This window comes from Thunnus thynnus, chromosome 18 (assembly GCF_963924715.1).
Source record: "Thunnus thynnus chromosome 18, fThuThy2.1, whole genome shotgun sequence".
NCBI lineage: Eukaryota > Metazoa > Chordata > Actinopteri > Scombriformes > Scombridae > Thunnus > Thunnus thynnus.
In genome coordinates, this window is record NC_089534.1 from 3,097,447 (window position 1) to 3,119,311 (window position 21,865).

General features: G+C 37.8%; 2 protein-coding genes across 3 annotated transcripts in view; one reads left to right on the forward strand and one right to left on the reverse strand.

Moving 5' to 3' along the window:
• si:ch211-243j20.2 (uridine-cytidine kinase-like 1) overlaps positions 1 to 4,721 on the reverse strand; it is a 32,553-nt gene extending 27,832 nt beyond the window's left edge. The window contains exons 1-2 of the mRNA XM_067572590.1: positions 4,583 to 4,721; positions 1,591 to 1,799 (exon numbers count right to left, since the gene is read on the reverse strand). Of these exons, the coding sequence (XP_067428691.1) occupies positions 1,591 to 1,799; positions 4,583 to 4,674 (301 nt within the window). The 5' untranslated portion in view covers positions 4,675 to 4,721. The remainder of the gene's footprint in view (positions 1 to 1,590; positions 1,800 to 4,582) is intronic.
• slc30a2 (solute carrier family 30 member 2) overlaps positions 1 to 21,865 on the forward strand; it is a 45,898-nt gene that overhangs the window by 18,365 nt on the left and 5,668 nt on the right. Inside the window, exons 1-5 of one of the 2 annotated variants that reach the window (XM_067572592.1) lie at positions 5,192 to 6,472; positions 15,469 to 15,680; positions 18,216 to 18,362; positions 19,776 to 19,929; positions 21,200 to 21,419. In XM_067572592.1, the coding sequence (XP_067428693.1) occupies positions 6,390 to 6,472; positions 15,469 to 15,680; positions 18,216 to 18,362; positions 19,776 to 19,929; positions 21,200 to 21,419 (816 nt within the window). In that variant the 5' untranslated portion in view covers positions 5,192 to 6,389. Of the gene's footprint in view, positions 1 to 5,191; positions 6,473 to 15,468; positions 15,681 to 18,215; positions 18,363 to 19,775; positions 19,930 to 21,199; positions 21,420 to 21,865 lie in introns of those variants that run through there. The other variant, XM_067572591.1, reaches the window with a different exon arrangement.

Sequence of the window (21,865 nt, forward strand, 5' to 3'; positions counted from 1 at the left end):
GGACTGGGATTTTTCTGCTCAGGTAAAACTTATCAAGGTCAAAACTGCTGACTGGGAGGAAGAAGCCCATTTCTACGCATGATTACAGCTCTGGGAAAGGCTTGTAGAAATACTAGTTCTCACTTGTAAATTCATACATTAAAAAAGGAGCTCAAAGCTTATTGATTCAGCATAAATGACAGATTTTAAAGTGCTCCACCCAGCAAGTGAAGCTCGGCCAATGAAACGAGCTGCTACGGCAGATAAAACCTTTTCTATTAGCAATAAAACCAGACTGAAGAGATAGCAAACAACCTTTGGTATCTATGACGCTTCACTGTGTTGTTTTTGCTGTCCTCACTTCACCTCTTCTTCACTTCTCCTTTTGTTCAGGCGTTTTTTGCCATCTCTGCATCTTCTAAACCCCCTCCCCTTAGCTCCTTTTTTTAACTCTAATACTCCTCATTGTTTATCCGTCTTTCACTCCTTTCTCTTTATTTTCTGTTGACCTTTAATGCAGCTTTGCTGTGTCCAGTTCTCCTGCATTTACACAGTCTGGTCCTTTTAAAGCCGGAGCCTCATCGACCTCAGTACAGCCGAGTGTGAAATTGTAACCAGTCATTGCGACCTATTGACAATAACAGATTGCCTACTAAAGATAATGTCCACCCCCCCCCCCCCCCCCACCCCCCCACGTATTCCCACTCATGCCAATCTGATGTGTTTAACCACGGAACATCAAACACACACACACACACACACACACACACACACACAGTCTCTCTGTCACGCTTCATTTTACTGCTGCTCGTCCTGAGGCGGATATTTTACTGTGCTGATCAGCAAGATGCTGTAAAAACGCCTGTAGTGACGCCAGAGCGCTCAAAAATAATGCCTGAGCATTTTTTACATTTATTGTAGTTTTAAAAAATTGTAATACTAGTTATATATATATATATACATATATATATATATATATATTATTGTATTGTACATATGTTGATTGGAGAGGTTCGGGGTGTTCTGCATAGTTGTGGCATAAAGCATGTCCTAATTATTGTTATTCAAATATGACTCATTATAGACGAGGACCAAAAACAGCCTTATTTGAACTGATGTAGTTTTGTTTGTGTTTTAGCTGCATGCTGAACAAACACATTTCCAGAAACTAGAAGATGTCAAATGAAGCCTGATACAGGCATCATGGTCTTACAGTTCTTCTGTTAGAAGCTTTTCCATTTGGGTATGCCAATAATTCTATAAAAAGGGTGGATGTTAAGGGGTTAACTATTCACCTGAACAGTTAATGATGTTGTATATGGTATCATTGTAATCCTTGACCATCAGAACATGGGGGTAGACATCACCATCATCATCATCATGTTTATCATGTCTGGTTCAGGTGATTTGGTGCAAAATACGTAATTCGCTTATGGGTGGAAAGCAAAATGGCCGCCACAAAGTGTTTCTGCGATGACTCCGTTTCTGAAAATGTTCAGGGCCCCAAACTGTACAAGTGTGCCAAGTTTCATACTTTTATGAGAAAGTGAACATAATTTTCACATATGACCTGGACTATATATCATTCTGTGATGTTGGATGTTCTCTCACCGATGACGAAGGCCTCTTTGAAGGTCGTCCCGGTGACGTTGTACCACGGCGGTCTGCCGGCGGTGTAGATGGTCCTTTTATTGGTCCTCAGCAGCGGAGGCTCTGTCTTAGATTGGCTCGTGGTCCGTTTCCGTGGCGATAAGGAAGGGGTCAAAGGGCAGCGGGGGACGTGTTTCGGTAAACCGTCCAGAGAATCATCTCCACTCCCGCTGAAAGACAGAAAGATAACAGACGTCTGCGGTGCAATACTTTAATTTCATCTTAACTAATATAAACTTACATAACAACATATTTTACTATAGAATTGATCAGATATGGATCTGATCTAGAGCGATTAGAAAATTAATCAGAAACTATTTTGATAATCAAGTCATCATTTGCGTCAGAAATGCCAAATATTCTTTGGTTCCAGATTCTTAGATGTGTTTCTGTTTTCCTTCAACAGATATAAAAGTCATTTGAACTGAAGTCGTCACTCAGCTGTAATCAACTCTGAACGGCAGTTTTTCACAATTTTATAACATCTTATAAACCAAACGATTAATTGAGAAAATAATGGTTAGTTGCAGCTCTGATCTGATCTAATGAATATATGATAGAAGTTTCCCAAAGATATTCAGTTTATTATCCTAGAAGACTAAATAAACCAGAAAATAATCATATTTGAGAGGCTGGAATCAGAGAAAATGACTTAAAACGATCAATGGTTGCAGCTCTAATCTAATCCCTGTGACTGGTTGCTTATTGCTATATTTACTTATTTTGTGTGTTTGCTTGTTGCCATCAGAGATGCCTTGTTAGCTCATAGTTGACCCCCGTGCTGCTGCTCCAATAGACATTTTAGTAAATACAAGGTATCTACAGGTTCCACAAAGCTAAATACAAGAAAGTCTGAAATTTAAAAAGCAAATTACAACCCAAAAAATGTTTTAAATGCTATAAAAATCAACTTATTTCTAACAAAACACATCTAATCACATTTATGAAGCCATATATGAGCAGCTAATTGCTACGATATTTTAATAATTGGCCTTGTGAGGACCTGTAGACAGTCTGTCCTGCAGAGAGATGAGAGGGAGTCTGTTCTCTCTGGTGTCTCGCTCTGAACTCTCCACAGTGAAGATCCTGCTGTCGGTGTGGTTGAGGGGGAGGAAGGAGGAACTTGCCAACACTCCCCAGGAAATCACACCGCTGCCCTGGACGCAGCTCGGCACACGATGGGGGGGGGGGGTCACCGTTCACATGAGTAAGGCTGTCATCACTTGGCTGAGATACTTTGTGACAAGTCTCCTATCGTTTTGAGTCACTTTTTGAATAGAAAATGTCCAAATTCTCTGATTCCAGCTTCTTAAATGTGAATATTTTCTGGTTTATTTAGTCCTCTGTGACAGTAAACTAAATATCTTTGGGTTGTGGACAAAAAACAAGACATTTGAGGACGTCATCTTGGACTTTTTCACCATTTTCTGATCATTTATGGACCAAAAAACTAATCGATTAATCAAGAAAACAACTGACAGATAATGAAAATAATCATTAGTTGCGGCCTTAAAGTCTCCAGTTCCTATTACTATAATCTCTGTGTCCTATTCTGTCCTGTATTTGGAGAATATCAGGTTAAATTTAATTCTAATTATCCTTATCTTATCCTTTTACAAATGAGTTTAGTGTGCTGGTTTCTCACTGGGCATGACTTCATTTAGATAAGATGCTTATCTAAACTTCCCGCTGCCCTTCAGCGTCTACTTCTGCACAGTCTAATGAGAGAAAGTGCGGCGGGCGGATCGGGTGTAATCGGGCAGCTGAGGAAGCTCAGGTGGTGGAGCAGAAGACGCCATTAATTGTGGGGTTGGTGGATCAATCCCCACCATCCCTCCCCGTCTGCACGTCAACGTGTCCTTGAACAAGATGATGAACCCAAACAATATAGGCAACTTTAGACAAAATTACTGTTTGTACTGTAAATATAAGCTTTCCTCCAACTGATTGTAAATTATTGAAGTAATAATTTGTTTCTTAACCTGCTGCAATAATGCAAATGCTCAAATCCTATTTCACCTACTGCTTTTGCATTTTTAAATATTAAAGGTGTGTTTATCTGTGCAGCAAGTGCCCTCATTAGTATTTAGAGAGGAAAATGGAAAAGCTAATACTTTAATATCTGCCTACAACAAAAAAAAGCAGCAAATGATTTATGCATGAGTGAAGGATAAATGCTTCAATTGTCTACATTTCTCCTTTTGTGCCCAGTTCTACATAATCCTCGTGGGTGATGTAATACTGTATTAAAGCACAAATAACCTGAGTGGGCAGGTGTTGGCAGCTATCCTGATTCACACACACACATCCAGGTCAGACAGACACCTGATCCCTCTGCGCATCCTTAGTGCTACGTGTTATGAATGAGCTGGTTGACGATGTGCAAAACTCGCTTCAATTTCCTGTCTAAACTAGTCGGTTGTCTCGCTCATTGTTGTCGGGTTTTTCCCACCAGAATATGCTCTCACAAGGCAGGGTGAAGGTAATTAAGGGTGATGGGTGATGCCTAGTCATGCCGAATTAATCGAGCCGTATTGAGACGACGTTAAATGACGTTATGTCCGTTATAAAGCTTCAATAACGAGCGGTTGTGCATAAATCGTCATTTTTTCAGTGAAGTCTGGCGTGAAGTCTCCCTGAAGCTGGACCGGACCGTTAAAAGCGCTGAGAGAGGATAGCTAGCTTTAACAGAGATGTACATTTCAACGTACTTCTTACAGATGTAAAAGGATTCAGTCTCAAACACTTTATTGTTGGTTTAATGTGGTTAAAATTAAATGTCTCGCGTGTGTGTGTGTGTATGTCAGCGTCTTCATTTACAGCCACGCTCACAAACAATGCGTGGGACGGGAGCTAGCCGGCTAGCTGCGTCAGCTCGCCGACACGGCCCGTTTATTCGCGGCGGAGCGACGTTCACGGCCGCGCCACAGACGTTTCATAGTCTGTACTTTACCTGTCGGACCTGGACATCGACCTGTCCGCCTCCATGCCATCGTCTGGCTGCTGCTGCTCCTCCGGTTTCGTGTCACTGCTGCTTGTTTCCATGTCGTCTCGGCGCGGCGCGGAAACCAAACACTGGAAGCGTCATGACGTCAGGACGCGTAAACTGGCGGTGCATTTAATGTAGTCAGGAAAAATGAAAAATTAAATCTACAGACATGTATCACAATGTGGTTTCCAACCTGGGGGTCGGGACCCCTATAAAGGTTCACTGGATCTATCTGAGGGGTCGCAAAATGATAAGACGGGATAGGACAACAGAAAAAAAACATATTTCTGACATCTTTTTCAAACTTTCCTCAAATATTTGCGTTATTTATTATGAATTACTGTGTTTTATCTCCTCGAGCCTCTATAAGTTATTGAAATAAAACAAAATAAGTCATTTGCGTGTGACGAGGGCCTCATGTAGAACTTGCTTCATTTTAAGGGGTCACAAACCATAAAGGTTGGGAACCGCAAATAAAATTAAAAAATACTCTGTTTGGAACAATAATGTGTGTCTGATTTGTTTTGTTGTTTTATTTATTTATTTATTTTTACAAAAAAGGTATAATTGATCCGTTAAAATCCTTAAGACAGATGTTTTTTCTTCTTGTTCCTTCAGTTGGATGTTTGTTCTTCTTCTCTGTGCAGAATGATGTATGTGCAGAGTTTGTTTTCACATTCATCTGCTGAGGGAGGAAAGTTTCTCTGAGCTCATTAAAAATCCAATTTTTAAGGGGGCGGGACTACAAGCATGGTCCAATATTCAACTTACACAACTATCTATCTATCTATCTATCTATCTATCTATCTATCTATCTATCTATCTATCTATCTATTTAGGCCTATATTTAATCTTGACATGAATATGTTTATCTTGTTGGATGGACACAATTCTGTTAATCTTTTGAAAGTTTTAAGTATTCTATAATTCAGCTTTTAGTATCTTTATGCATTTTTTAGATGGATATGCATGTTTATCTTTTTAGAGACAGACAAATATTATTTTTTATCTTTTAAATTCTCTTAAGACTGATCGGTGATAAACGTCTGTATATCTTTTCCTGTAAATCTGCTCAGCTTTTTACATTAAATCAAACTGATGTCAGTTAAAGTGACATAAAGGCAGAAATGATGTATGATGAAAATCATTTATCATTTTTAACCTGATACATAAAATAAAACTGTGTCAGCGTCAGATTGTGCAGTGAAATGAAAACAAACTGTAGTCTGTTGACAATAAATCTGTTAAATATTATTTAACATATATCATTTTAAAGTATTTTTTCCACATTATTGTTGTAATCTGTATGAGTAAAAACGACATAAAGCTCGCGCACATGTGTGTTTCTGTGTATGAATTGATTTTGGTTGATATTGATGATGATGAATGTCCTATTAGAGCTCGTGGCTGCAGCGTTGAACAGACAGCAGCTGCAGTGTGAAGATCTGCTGCTGCTGCTGCTGCTGCATGTCTGAGGCTACAACTCCAACCAAATTTAAAAAAAAAAAAACCTCCCTCAGACATCCCGCATGTGGTTTCCTCCTCCTGCCTCCCAACAACCGCAATGAAGGATTTTTTTTGTGCGTTTTGTTGTGAAGTCTCAGTGCTGCTCACTACGAGGTCTCGGCTGACTTTTCCCCGCGTCGAGTGAACATCAGGACCTGTCGATTCTCACCTGCAGCATCCTCCTAAAGGAAAAAAAAAACAACACACCACACCTTTAATTCTTTCCTTTTAAAAGCAGACTGGACGCCGACTGCAGGCTGAACACATGGATACTAACGCTGCAAATTCGGAGAAATCTCACCTGATACACGAGAAGAATGCTAAAATGTATTCTCTCAAACTACAGAGGTGAGGACACGTTTCATTGAACTGCAGCTGCATGAAGAGCTGCGTGTTGCTGTGATAAGTTTATGCATTTTAAAAAATAATAATAATGAGATCAACTATTTAATCAAGTTTACAGAAAGTGACAGAAGCTTTAAGAAGGAAGCGAATCTGCTTTTCTGTGATTTTATGTAGTGAGAAAGTGAATCTCATGATCTCTGTTCTAATCATTGTGATTATGTGTTGGGAGCAGTTGTTACTGTGCTGCATGTTAAGCAGGCGGACGCTCTTGCGGGCTGTTTTATGTGAATGAACAAATTCATTTCCATGCTTGGCTTGTTTCTGGACAGCCTGTGACAAATGGCCCCGGGGCCCAGTTCACTGAGCAATGCTAAAAACTCATCATCTGTCATTAGAGAGGCAGCAGCAGCAGCAGCAGCAGCAGCAGCTCCTGCACGGTCACATGGAGACATTCACCTGTACGGAACCACAGCAGCTTCATGTGTGTGTAAGACAATTATAGGCTATTTCAAAATAAAATAATTCTTTGGCCTGTAATTATTAAAACAGTGTGTCCTTATGTCAGGATCCTGCTGCAACATTTGATTTATCTACATCTGAAGGAAATATTATACGTCTAAAATCTGGATTTATGGTCATAAAAATGTAAAAAAAAAAATAATCTGGTTAAAAATAATATTTAAAGATCTTGTCAAATAAAAACAATAAAATAAGAGACTTGAAAATATTCGGCTTTTTTTTTCGTCACCAAAAAAAAAAAAAAAAAAAAAAAAAAAAAAATCACAAATGAATAATATTTCTTCTGCACAGTAAAATAAATAAATTAATTAATTAATAAGAAGGAAGCAGCTTTGTTTGCTGCTGTAGAAACACACCTGGAGGTTTAAAACATCATAAATATAAACTATAATAAAATCATATATATATATATATTTTATTATGGTAAATTCGCTCAAGCTTTGCATTTAAATAATAATATTCATCATCATGTCGGAGTGATTTTTTTTTTTTTTTAACCATTTTAAATCTGATCGTCTTTAGGCCTCGTGATGCATCTGATTTCATCCATCTGATCAATAACCGCGTTAATGATCTCATATATTCATATATCGACCTCCGGAGAGCTCAGACTGAACTGATCAACACTTTTAAAGCTGTTTATGTCCGTTTTTAAGGCGATTTGAGCAAAGAAGAAAAAAAAAAAAAAAGATGTCAGCTGTTAAAAATTTTACACGAAGCAAAGAAGAGAAACATTTATTAATAATATCAGGCTGAAAGGCCTCAGTGATGATATTTAAACCACTAACAGTCCAGATAAATATCCAGTTCATCCTGATAAATATTAATTTACTATTTATACACGTAAAGAATAAATAAAGACAAATAGAAATGGAGTTTATTAAAGAGAGAGAGAGAGAGGTACATATGGCACTACATTTGGTATTTCATGCACCATTTGCACCGTGCGTGTGCGCGTGTATGTGCGCGCGCGCTTGTGTGTGCGTGCGTGTATCTTTTAGTCCCAGCTGGCAGCGCGGTGACGTCGATCCTTTATCATAAATACTGTAAGTTCACTTTGTTTCTGATCGAATCTGCAGAATAAACATGAAAAACAAGAATCCGTTGATGAAAAGCTTTATAAAGTGTAACTAAAGGTTGAATAATTCTTTATAGATCAGTTTTATCGATGAGAGCAGCTCTCTAGTTCTCCCTGACTGTTGAGTCATTAATAGTCATCAATAAAGGGTCAAAAGAGTTTCTCACTTTCTAATCAGCCATCAGCAACATTAAGAGATTCATCAATAATTATTAATGTCAATAAATCCTTTATGAAAGTTTCAGGTTTGGTTGTGCTGCTCTTCCTCTGAAGATGATCAATCAGTTCTGTTAGAGAGGAACTAACGAGCTGAAAACACCAGGCCTGTAACTAATGATTCATCTCATTATTCATTCATCCACTGATTTTTTTTTTTTTTATATATAAATTGATCAATAATTTATCTATAAAATGTCAGAGACCAAGACGACATCTTCAGTCAAAAACCCAAAAGATGAGACAGACGACCAGCGAAACCACAAAATATTCACATCTGAGAAGCTGGAATGAAGTTTATTGAAAAATGACTTCAATGATCAATCAATTATCAGAACTGTTGACTGGTTGACTAATCAATTAATCAACTAATTGCTGATCCATGATGGATAAACACGAACTACAACCTGCCAACCCAAAATATGATATTATAAGAGATCAATATGTTTATTAAACATTATTACAGTCATTAGTTACAACATATAAACTATTAATTAAGGACGGTTCATAGAAACAAACAACATCTGAAGAATGAACACAAACACAAACATTTGATCTTCAGATGTTCAGACTGTTGATGATGTTTCTGATTTTCAAGCTGCAGTTTGATTTGATGACATCAGCAGATTTGCAGCTCTGCAGGACTCACTGATAGAAGAGAAGAAGGTTTAATGAAGCTGCAACTAACAGTTGTTTCCATTATTGAATAATTTACTGATTATTTTCTCAGTTTATTGGATTTTTTATGAATAAATTGGGGAAAATGAGTTTAGTGGTTAAGATGCATAAATATACTGTCATCATAATGTTCTTTAATTGCAAGTCATTCTCTCTCTTCCTCCTGGTTTCCTGGAAGATGAGAAATAAAAAGTGTCAGAATATTGTGAAAAATGTCACAAACCCAAAGATAAAGAGAGAAAAGCGAATAAATCTTCACATTTAAGAAGATGAACCAGTTAACGTTCTGCATTTTTACATGAAAAGCAACTGAAGCGATTATCAGTTATCAATAATGGTTGTCGATTAATTCTCTGTTGATCAGCTAATTGATTTAATCAACGGATCGTTTCAGCTCTAGTTTAAATTAACCCGACTAATCACCTGTGAGTGAGGAGCTTCAACATGAAGGTGCAGTTAACAGCAGAGATTCATCGATATGCACCAATAAATGTTGTCTTGAACACACGAGACATGTGGAGGTTTTAATCCAAACTCAACTCCTGACTAAAGCTGAAATAACAACTTCGTACTGTATCAGTCAGCAAAGAGTTGCTTTATACAGTAGAAGCAACATAAGCAGCAGTTATATAAATGATGCTTTCATTCTTCAGCCGATTCTGATAAAAACAAATGAATTTCATCATTATTTATTGATCTGTCTTTATGATTTCACCCCGCTGCTTGTTTACTGGGCTGTAGTGAAACTGTCTGTAGGTTAATGGGAGTCTGGTCCAGTGAAACCAGTCAGGCTCTTTATGGACTTCTCTCACCAGTTCAATATCTGGTGGTGTAATATTCTCACAATCAAGATCTAATGTTTGTTGTGATTTCATGTTTTCCAAATAAATGTAGTTTAGTTACAAGGATGGACGAACTTAAGGCTTTCCACAAAATATACACACACACACACACACATATATATATATATATACTGTTTAAGTTCTTCCAGTTCGAGGTTCATTCATGGCTGTTGGAAAAACAACCAATCAGAGATCAGGAGTCTTATCTTCCTTTGAAAGAGCCAAAAACATAGTAAAAAAACAGCAACAGACAAATGGCCCCAAAAATGAAAAATAGCAACTTAAAACTTGCGAGAGGACTGGATGAGATCAGACCAGCTGCTGTACAAGTCGTTGTTTCAGGAGACTCAAAGTGTTCAATATTAACATAAATACCTAAAACAGCTGATCACATGACCGACTGACCTGTTTGTTTGTTTTCATAAAATCAAAAAATGAAAACAGACTGAAAAAGGAGATTTTAAAATGAAAATGATCTGCTCTGTTATTGTGAAAAGAAGCAGGAACGTTTCATGCTTATATTATAGATTTTATCGGCATGTATTCATATTTATCTCATAATGTCTCACTGACTAATTTATTTAATATTAAACACTTCAAGTCTCCATATTTGTGAGGCAAGAAAGGAAATGCAGGTTTATTTGTAAAGCACCTTTAAACAACAAGCAAGATGCTTTACTGAAGACATAAAAACACATTATAAGAGGTTTAAGATGTAAGAAGAAAACATATTTATCTCTTAGACTGACATTAAATACACTAAGTCAGTCACTGCAAGGCAACATAACTCCCAAACATGAACACATCAAGTGCAACAGAAGGGTTATTCAGTGATTATCAGGCTACAAAAACATCCTCACAGGAGCTAAAACAACAAGCGTAAGATGATCATCAGATGGTTATCGTCACTCTGTCTCGTCTGTTGAAGCAGCTGAACCGACGCTCATCTCCTCAAAAGACACGACGTTGTTTAATTCTGCTCTGCAGCGATACCGTCTCACTGCAGGCTTTGATACGTCAGCTACAAAACCTGCTGTACGGTGCTCTGATACAGCAGAATGCAGCTGTAATTAAAGGCTCTTTCAGTGGACACGTCTTGTATCTCATCCTTTCACAGATCACTGAACATCCCCTCAGGTCTCTACACCGCTGAGAGTCAACAAACAGAGCACACCTGCCCTGCAGGGTATCGACTGACTAACAGATGAACCCTTTTCCAAAATTAAATCTAATATTCATAACATTTAGGAGACTAAATATGTGCTCACTTGTTGTTATTTTGCTGACCGAGCACTCGAAACGCTGATGTTGCAGGATGATGCTGCTGCTCAAACCACCTTTGACTTTGTTAGACATTAAGAATAAATATGAGCATTAATACAACAACAATAACTGTAAAGCTGTAATCTGCAGCTCCAACCAACACAACTCACTGACTATTTAAATAAGAAAGTGTGAAACAGAGGAAAGCTGCTTCTGCAAAGTGTTAAATCTGAGTGGATTATCTAACATATACAGTAGGGGTGTGCCCCAATACAAAGCACAAGTGTTTGGGTTTTTTGTTTTTTTACAAATATTTGTTTCACACAAATAATTTCAAAAATTATTTGTTTTCAGGAAGGAAAATAAAACATGTCAAATACCAGCGTGCAGGTCGCTTACATCACTATCTCAGTGTCTCTCCTCTGCTCCGCTGTGACGTCTATCAGCAGGTCTCAGTGAGGGGAGTCACATCCACCTGCTACATGACAACCCAGTCGCCAGAAGAAAACGTCGGCATTGAACGTTTCTGCAAACCACAGAAACGTTGAATATCTACGTTTCAACACGTGAATTACGTATCATATCAACATTTCTACAGACGTAGCATGTCTCACTAAAAGAAGCCGGTTTTCTCCTGACGTCTCGCTAAAAACACCTGCTAGTGTCAGTTGAAACAGGAAGCGGGCATTGGTTTCAGTTTCGAGGTGGTCTCGAACCGGGTTCTCTACTGATTTCCAACTTTCCAACAAACTTACTAACCATCCACCTGCCCCTCCTCCTCCTATATAGGAAGGATCAACTCATATAGATCACATGTGAACTAAACTAACTACTTTAGAAATGTTGAGATGATACGTTTTGTTGAAATGTTAATATGCTACGTATTTCATGTGTTGAAACGTAGATATTCAATGTTTCTGTGGTTTGCAGAAACGTACAGTGCCAACGTTTTATTCTGGCTGTACATGACGCACATTTTCTAATTTGGACATCACTCCGGGAGTTGGAAGAACAAGCTTCATGAACACTTATTGTAATACTTTAATTTTCTAAAATTAAAAGCGTAATAAAAACAAAAACAGGATTTTTTAAGCCTCTTTCCACTTTTATTCGAATACAAATACAAATAATTTTGCTGCCTCAATAAATACAAATACAAATACTGGGCTCTCTCCCCAACATACAGCCAAATAAGAACATCCTTTTATTATTTTAAACATTTCAGACTGTCAGAAGGAAAAAATATGAAGTAATAGTTCTCAAACTGCGAACATATTTGGCTCACTTTCATCTAACTTGACTTTACGTGACATTATATCACCTCTCATTTCTCATTAGAGGAGATTTAACAGCACAGCTGGAGTGTTTTACAACTCCGGCAGGTATTAAAGGAGTTTTGGCAGGAAGAGCTTTGAGCTTGTCAGTAATTAGTGCTCAGTGTTTCAGTCATTCATCATTACAGCCGCAGTGTGGCTACAGGAAAGTACAGCTTACCTACCATGAAATATAATCACACGCAGAGATAAACTCATATTAACACATTTCAGCAAATTACTAGAAACCGATTAGTGGATTATTTGAAAATTACAGACTTTGTTTCCCCCTGGTAGTGAAAGACAGTACAATAAAATCAAAACTACATTCAGTGAGCATTTTATTAGGAACACCTGCGCAATCTAATACAACTCTGACATAAATTCTACTTTTATGAAGCTTATATATTTAGTAGAGTTATCACCTTTCTGACATTGTCAACAAAAACCTGAAAATATATGAGCTTCATAAAAGTAGAATTTACAGCAGACATGTTGGATTGCACACGTGTTGACGATATTTTGTACAAATCTTTTTAGACGCTCATATTTGAACATAATGTTCCCTGAAGGCTTCAGAGCTCTAGTTTGAGTGTGTATCTGTGTTGTATGTAGGTGTGTGTGTGTGTGTGTTTGGGGAGTGTTTGCTCTTATGTCCCAGTGGTATAATTGAAGAGAATCTGTTTTCCACTTGGCTGGTTCTTTTCAGCTTGGACATCCCCTAAGACGCACGTGGTGTGTGTGTGTGTGTGTGTGTGTGTGTGATAAAGTCTAATCACGGACCACTGGCAATCTCCTATATGAGGTGTGTGACATAAAGTGTGAGTATGTGTGTGTGTGTGTGTGTGTTTGGTTATCTCAAGTGAGCCCAAATTAGTTTTTTTCCACCTCATTAGCCGCATCATCGCAGCAGCTCCCCCTCACTGCACACGGCAAGAACAGCGACCTGAGTGTGTGTGTGTGTGTGTGTGTGTGTGTGTGTGTGTGTGTGAGGAAAACGGAGAAGTCAGCATTTTGTTTTGTTCTCATGATTAAAATCCAGGTCAGTGTATGTCGTGTCACAGCTGAAGTATTGTGTACATGTGTAATCTCAGGGTTCAACACTATATTATTTATGATTCAATCACTGTAACCAGACAATAAAATTATGCTGTTTGATAGAAAACAAACTATATTTATGGAAAAAAACACAAATAACACTGTAGTTGACATCAGAACAGAACAGAAATAATGTATTATTAACTATTAGTGATATATTTTGTAAAATTAGTGGTAGTGAAGGTGCAGGTCAGCCATATTGTTCTTGAATCACAACAGGAAATGGGAGTTGACATCTTAAAACTGGACTAAATGTTTTAGACGTTACACAGGTATAAATGTTGTTTCAACAGCATTTTAATTATTATTATTTCAACAACTAGATTCAAGATTCAAGAGACTTTACTGTCACTTGCACAGGCACACTGGAATTATTGTGCATTTAACTCAATCAGATAAATAAAAGAAACAAATTTACAATAAATTAAGTTAAAAATTAAATTAAAAAAAGAAGAACAAAGATCTGAGATAGATTACATTGTTTACAACAATTATCTCCAAGGAGCAATGTACAGTACAGATATTACACCACAGCATAGCAGCATGTAAACCAGGATATAAATAAGGGTTCAGACTAATTAAGACTTAATTACGCTGTAATATATTAATTGTAATATTGTAACCTGGATGTCAAAGCATCTCTTGACCTCTAAATCGATGCTTTTGGGTGCCAGCAGATGCACTGAATTTAGTATTTTATGATAATGCATATAGTTAAGTCAATTTTACCTCACCTCAGCATCAGCATTAAATGATTTTAGTTTAGTTCTTTACTGTCTGAACTGATGAACTGTCTTACAATTTTTCCACTTTAGTGAACACTGAGTACTGTTGTACACTTTGTCAGGAGTGCTCTGCTGCCGTATTTACTCAGAAAATCTATTCACTAAACATCTATTATAATGAAGATTTGTTGCTATTACAGGGTGAGCAAAGATCTGTATTCCGATACAGCCTGCCAGAAGTTGACACTGGTCTGACGTTGAGTAACCCGACCTGAAATTGTGTAGAAAAATACAATTTTCTACTACAAACAATGTATCGACTCGTAATCCTTCTCAATCATCACCCACTAGAAGTGTGTGGTGGTGTATTTATCTGCAGAGACTCTGCCCTCTGCCTGTATTTTCTTATTTTTTTAAATTATTTTGCTGTGGGTGTGTAGCTCCCAGCCAATAAGAGCACAAGGTGTGAGGTTGGGATTCGTAGCATAGCGATAAGGTTACATCGCTGTCTCTGTCTCTCTCTTCTGCTCCGCTCTGCATCACATGGATGTATAAAGAGCAGCAGGTCTGTGTGTCTGGTGACTGAGGGCGGTCACACTAAATCCGGAAATGTGGCGCCTTCCCGCAGGGTTGTGGAGGTGTGGGTGTGTTTATTTGTGCTTTAGAAACTAACTGCAGTGAAATCACCAGAAAATAATGCTTTATTTATATGATTCATAGCTTTGTTCTCGCCAGCACTGCTCGCTTTCTTCATTCACTCTCTGTGAATGTGCGACTTTACTGTTCTGGTTCACTCTCAGCGTCGTTTTGGGCCGCAGCAGGCAGCTGTTTTCAGAGAAAAAGCTCTAAAAAGCCACTGTATACTACCTGCTCAGCACCAAACGGCAAACAGAAACAGTTAGCTGTAGACTAGCTGGTGAACATAGTTGAGCATTTAGCAGCTAAAGAGCCAGATATTTCAGTTGGTAGAGAGAAAAAAGGTGGACAGAAACAAATGAAAAATGAATGATAATGTTACTCTGTAATGTGGAAATAAGCAACTGTTTCCTAACAAGATCAACATATCAATTTAAAAGGTGATCATACAGTATGTGATTATGTGATATGCTGCCTCCAAATTAGCCACATTGTCGATTTTGATACCATTACTATAGACAGGAAGGTTCAATCTTATTTCACTTATAGGGGCTTTTAAAAAACTTCATAAATGAAAGCGATTGACCATCTCTGTCTTCATTCACACATACCTTCCTTTGTACCCCTGCAGCGCCTTTCCAGACTCCAAAGAGCAGTATCCCGACTTCCCTTTTAAGAACGGCGACGTGTCTGGTGCCATCGAGCTCAAACGACCCGTCGGCGTCCACTGCCACCGCACCAAAGCCTTGGTGTGTGAGGACAGTGTGGACAGGCTGCTGGCCCAGAAGAAACTCTACATCGCTTCAGCCGTCTGCCTCGTCTTCATGATTGGCGAGGTCATAGGTATAAGTTTAGAAGTTCAAACATCAGGGATTAAAGAGAAAAAACAGAAGGTCAGACCTTTGTGTTTCTTGCTTACAGAACTGATATTGTTTGAAAGCATATTTTCTAATACATAATCAAAATCTCAATAATGTGAATTTTCAAATACAAGAGTCAAAACAACCACCCATTTTATCACTTATAATACCGACAAAATCTATCTTCACATGCCCACAAATGGCCATCCATCTGTAGCCTTTGTTGCTGCTTTGCATATTTTGGATCAGATTTCGGCTCCAACATGTACAGATGTATTTGAGAAGTTGACATTTGTAGTAAAGAAGGAGAAAAAGAAGTGAAATCCTGCTACTTTAGTTTGTTTATGTAGCCTCCAGAGCCAGAGGAAGCTTCCTGAAGCTGACCAATCAGAACAGAGTGGGCTCATCAGGAGGTGGGGCCGTAAAGAGACAGGAGCTAAAACGGCCTGTTTCAGACAGAGGCTGAACCGAGGGGCTGCATAAATGACCAGTAGAAGATAAATAAGGAAATTTTAACTGTAAATCATGAAAAGATATTCCAGTAGAGCCCCAGAATATAAATATAGACCTGGAAATGTGCAGAATATGTCCCCTTTAAATGCTATGTGCTATGAATTTGTCTTTATTTTTGTAATGTGTTTAAAGCTTATAAATTAGATATTAAACAACTAAAATTGTGAGAACATTGAGTTTATTCATATTTACCCTCCATACCTCCAACTATGAGAGTCTTTGAAAAACCAAAAAGTATTTGACATAGACAATGATTAGACACAACCTTTTCTTATATTCTGACTACATGAAATCAAATGAATTTGTTAGGTGGATGAAATTGACATTTTAGGGATGAAGCAAGAGCTGTTGTTTTAAGTATAGCAGCTGCAGCAGAATTCTCATTCCCAGAGCTTTTTAGAGGCACTGACAGTTTTCCCCCATGGACATCAAGAGTAGTAATAGCTAATAGTGCTGACAGTCATTTGTCAGAGGAAGCTTTGTGATCTTTCCCCCAGGCAGATGAGGGATAGCTCTTTGTTGTGTCTGGGTTTTTATTAAGTTTTACCACAACAGAGTTTACATCAAGCATCAGAGAAGCCTGTTTTGTAGAAGCTGGAAGCTGATGTGGAAGTTTTTTAGCACAAATTATGGAGTGAGCACAAACAAATTTAAGAATTTCTTTATTCTTTACTTGCATCCCTGTTAGCTTCCACAGAGTAGTCGCTAGTCTTCCTGAGGTCCACACAAAAACAGCAACAATGAAACAAACAGCAATTTAAAATCACACAGTATTTCTAGAGAGAAGCTGACAGGTTTTCAATGGGAGTCAGTTGGAGCATCTGGCGGACGTCGGTGGCACTTTCAGGTGTTTCTGCATTGCTGCTTGATTGTGACTAACAGGCTGTGAGATACAATTTGGGAGCACACAGGGACAGTTTGTACTGTATGAGAAAAACAACCTTTGAGCCCAAAAAAGGACAGAATCATGACAATGATAGATGTTTTGAGGACACAAAATGATTGGTGTGACAACATTTCAGTGAGCAGTACAGCTTCCTTTAATCCCTTCATCTTTAAAGCTAACCCTCAGTTTTAGTAGTTTGTAAAGTAACATCAAGCTACTTCCCACTGTGACCACTTGTTCACAGGCAAAAATCTGACATAAATTAACATAAACTACTGCAGAAAGAAGTGTGAACCAGGTTTTTAACAATGTATTTGTGCTAAAAACTTGTTCTGTGGTCTCAGTCTGTTTCTGCTAATTGATTGTTGATTGAATTTGTTTTGTGCTCACTCAATATTTTTGTCATGAATAAACTTCCATATGTTTGTGGTTCATGAAATCAGTAATTCCAAATTTCTCTGTAAAACAAATCAGATACAAAGATTCTCTTTTTAAAAATCACAAAACTTATTTCATAAAAGCATAAAATGGTGATTCATGGCTGATCGCCGAGATGTTTGTCATGATATGAAAGAATATCACATCTTTTCTGCCTGATGTATTATTCAGAAAAAGACGGTCTCAGTGTTAATACATATATATGTATTATGGTTTCCAGCTGCACTAAATTACAGGCTTTATCAACCTTTAAATGGCTAAAATAGATGTGATTAAATGTTGAGGGTGTTATTGCTCAGAAGATTGTCTCACAGTTGGTGGCACACTCCTTATAAGTGAGTTTTCAAAGTCTGTTTTTTTCCAATTACCATATTCATTAGATCATTAAATAATTAATGTACCATAGAACTACCATAAAAACAAACAAACTAGTCTTCGGTGTCTGGAGAGAAAGATGGAGTAAGATTTACTTAAGATTCACCTGTCGATGCAATTTAATGACGATAGCTGAACGTCCCTTTATAAACCTTAAAACAGTTACTACTAATATTTGTTATTATTATATAATAGTTACTTTTATAGCAGTAATGTAACAGTTGTGTATACTTAGACAGTGGATCACAGGATTCGTAAAGATTTCTCACAGTCAAGTTGATCAAGTTGTTTTCTGACTCCCTGCAGGAGGCTACCTGGCCCACAGCCTGGCCATCATGACGGACGCTGCCCACCTCCTGACAGACTTTGGCAGTATGATGGTGAGCCTGTTCTCCCTGTGGATCTCCTCCAGACCGCCCACCAAAACCATGAACTTTGGTTGGCACAGATCAGGTCAGGACGAGAGATAAGATTCCTCTGAGTGGATGGATGGAGAGAGGGAAGAGGAGAGGCAGATGGATGGATGTTTGGATGAACAATTTAGTATATTTATTCATTTATATATAAATTAAGAGTCACTGAATAGGAGAAGACTGGTGCAAACCTGTTCTTTTCTGTGTGGAGTTTGCATGCTGAAGTTTCAGTCCAACCTGTGCCATTCAAAGGTAGTTTTGATTGTGCCAAATGCAGGCGATGAGTTTTAAAAGTGTCGTTTTTTCCTTTTTCAGTAAGTGGCAGCAACATTCAAACTGCAGCAGCTAGCTTACTTTCTTACTTTCTTTGCCTGAAGGTGGCAGCATCGACACATCTACGTCTGTGGCTGTTAGCATCGTTTTCCTCAGTTGGCGCAGTGTGGAGCTAACAGCTCTACTGTGTGGAGAACCTTAAACCTGGTTTCAGTGTTATTGAGTGGATTTGTGAGTTAGCCAGCTGCTCATTTCACAAAATTTGTAAAAAAATACAAGCTGTGATTTGTGACATAAGATAATTTCCTCTCAATTTAACTTTGAGGTCACTTATCAAAACAAACAGTATTTGTAACTAATGCTGAAGAATGCTGAAGTCCTCCATGTATCAAACAACTATCTGCATATAGATTTTGCAAAATGTATGAATTTTGAAGATGCCACAATTTCAGTATAAAAAGACCTTTTCTTTAAACCTATAAAAAGTGAACATACTGTATTACTACGGTATATGTAGAGTGATGAGTAATTCATATTAAAGGTGCAGTATGTAGAATTTAGCGGCATCTAGTGTAACGGATTCGGCAGAAATGGAATATAATATTCATAAGTATGTTTAAATTAGTGTATAATCACCTGAAATTAAGAATCATTGTGTTTTCATTACCTTAGAATGAGCCTTTATATCCACATAGGGAGCAGGTCCTCTTCCACAGAGCCCGCCATGTTTCTACAGTAGCCCAGAACAGACAAGCCAGACACTGATTCTAGAGAGAGACTTTCACGTTTTTCACGACTTTCACGGCCACCGTAGGTTCTCCTACATGCTTGGAAGGGGAGGGGTATTCAGATGGTTGCAATCTGCAACCTCACCACTAGATGCCACTAAATCCTACAGACTGGTCCTTTAAGTTGCTTTCAACTGTGACCATAAGGGGGCGTCCTGACGCAGCCTCTCATTTACTTGAATGAGGGCAGTGAATGAGTCTATGTGGTTAATTTATAGTCTTGACTTCTGTCTGAATAGTATTTGATGTTGAAGCTCTGTTGTCTCTGAGGCATGTGGTTGATTATAGAACTTCAAAAAGAGATGTGCTGTCTCGTACTGTGTGTGATGAACTCTATAACTATGATGAAGTGATGAAGATTTATGCTTTGGCTTCTTCTCTTGTCTCCACAGAGATTCTGGGAGCATTAGTCTCAGTCATGTCCATCTGGATTGTTACGGGGGCTCTGGTCTATTTAGCCATCGAGAGGATTGTGCGCAACGACTATGAGATTGATGGTCATGTGATGTTAGTCACCTCTGGTTGTGCCGTCATTGTCAATATCATGTGAGTACCTCTCAGAGTGGTAATACAGTACATTTAATCTTATGGTGGTCCTGTTTTAAAAAGTGTTAAATGCAAAAACTAAAGTAATTATCTCAGGTGATTATTTCTGAATTGTGAAATCAATAAAAAATAACTTGTTAAAAATCGGAAATTATTTATTGATTGTAATTAAAACGACCATATTAATTATTTTATGATTACATTTAAAATGCAGTTATAAGACTAAATTACTTCTTGGATTTTTGGTTTCTGGGTGACGTTACGATTTAGTTTTTCCTTCACTGTCATACTTTCTACTAGGGATGTGCAGAAGGCCCAATATTTGTATTTATATCTGTATTTGTTGAGGCAGCAAAATCATTAGTATTTGTATTCGAATAAAGGTGGAAAGAGGCTTAAAAATCCTGTTTTTGTTTTTATTAGGCTTTTAATTTAAGAAAATTAAAGTGTTATGATAAATGTTCATGAAGCATGTGTCAGTAGTTCAGCTTTATCACCCCCAACTCCGGGAGTGATGTCCAAATTAGGAAATGTGCATCATGTAGCAGGTGGATGTGACTCCTCTCGCTGAGACCTGCTGATAGACGTACCAGCAGAGCAGAGGACAGAGACTAAGATAGTGATGTAACCGACCTGCACGCTGGTATTTGACATGTTTTTTTGTTTTTTTTCCACGAAAACAAATAATTTTTAAAATATTTGTATGAAACAAATATTTGTAAAAACTCCACTATTTGTGCCTTGTCGAATAACGTATTTGTACTTTCTACTACTCTACTTCTTCAATGTCAAACTATTTTATATTTTTTCTTATTTTATCACCTATGGAAGCCATGAAGTGGTTGCAAGACATTTTAAATAATTTTTTTAAGGTTATCTTGAAATAATGTATTTTTATCAGGATTACAGAGGGGTTTTTTCATGATAACGGGTTAATTATCCCAATTGTTTTTGTTTCTTGAGAAAGATAAAGATTTCCTTTTCACAAAACAGAAAAGGTTGTTGCCTCAAGGTTACAAGTTTTATCTCAAGAAAACAAGTTAATGACCCTGAGATAGTGAGATAATTAACTTGAGATAATAAATAATTAAAACTATTGCACCAGGGCTCTTCTTGGCTACCGTATTCACCCCTTAAAGGAGAAATACTGCATATTGTATTTCTGGAATGCAAACATGCATTTTTATGCAGACTTTAACGTGAACGCAGACATTTCCTGTGTGCCTTTGAGCAAGGCAGTCAATAAAACACCCTTTTTTTCTCTCTGCAGCATGGCCTACATCCTCCATCACTCCACCACCTTCCACGCTCACGGCAGCGGCTACCACCAGATCGACGAGGATGGTCAGAGTCCCGTCTCTCATGGTCACTCTCACACGCTCCTCAGTGGCCACGGCAACACCAGCGTCCGCGCCGCGTTCATCCATGTGGTCGGCGACCTGCTGCAGAGTGTCGGCGTCATGGTGGCGGCGACCATCATCTACTTTCGGGTCAGATATAGATCACATTCATGTTAGGGTGAGACTGAAACGTCAGTTGATATTGGCCCTTTAATAAAAATCAAATATGATTCAGTCAACTACAACTCTTCTATCTTATAACAATAATAATAATAATAATAATAATAATAATAATAATAATAATAATAATAATAATAATAATAATAATAGAGTTTTGACTAGTTTATGGTCTAAATTATGTCCAAGGGCTTTTGGTATATTTATTAAATATTCACTATAATATATCTTATAATACTTTATACCAAAAACAGTCACTTCATTGGGCATTATGTCAGTCACAAGTGTCATTTAAAAGTATATTTTAAAGTGTATAAAAGTGGCACAAAAAAGCTTGTTTATTGGAAAGGAAAAAGTCAAATTCTCCCATCATCGTTCAAGATGTTCCCCTGTTTCTGCCCTGAGCATCTTCATGTCAC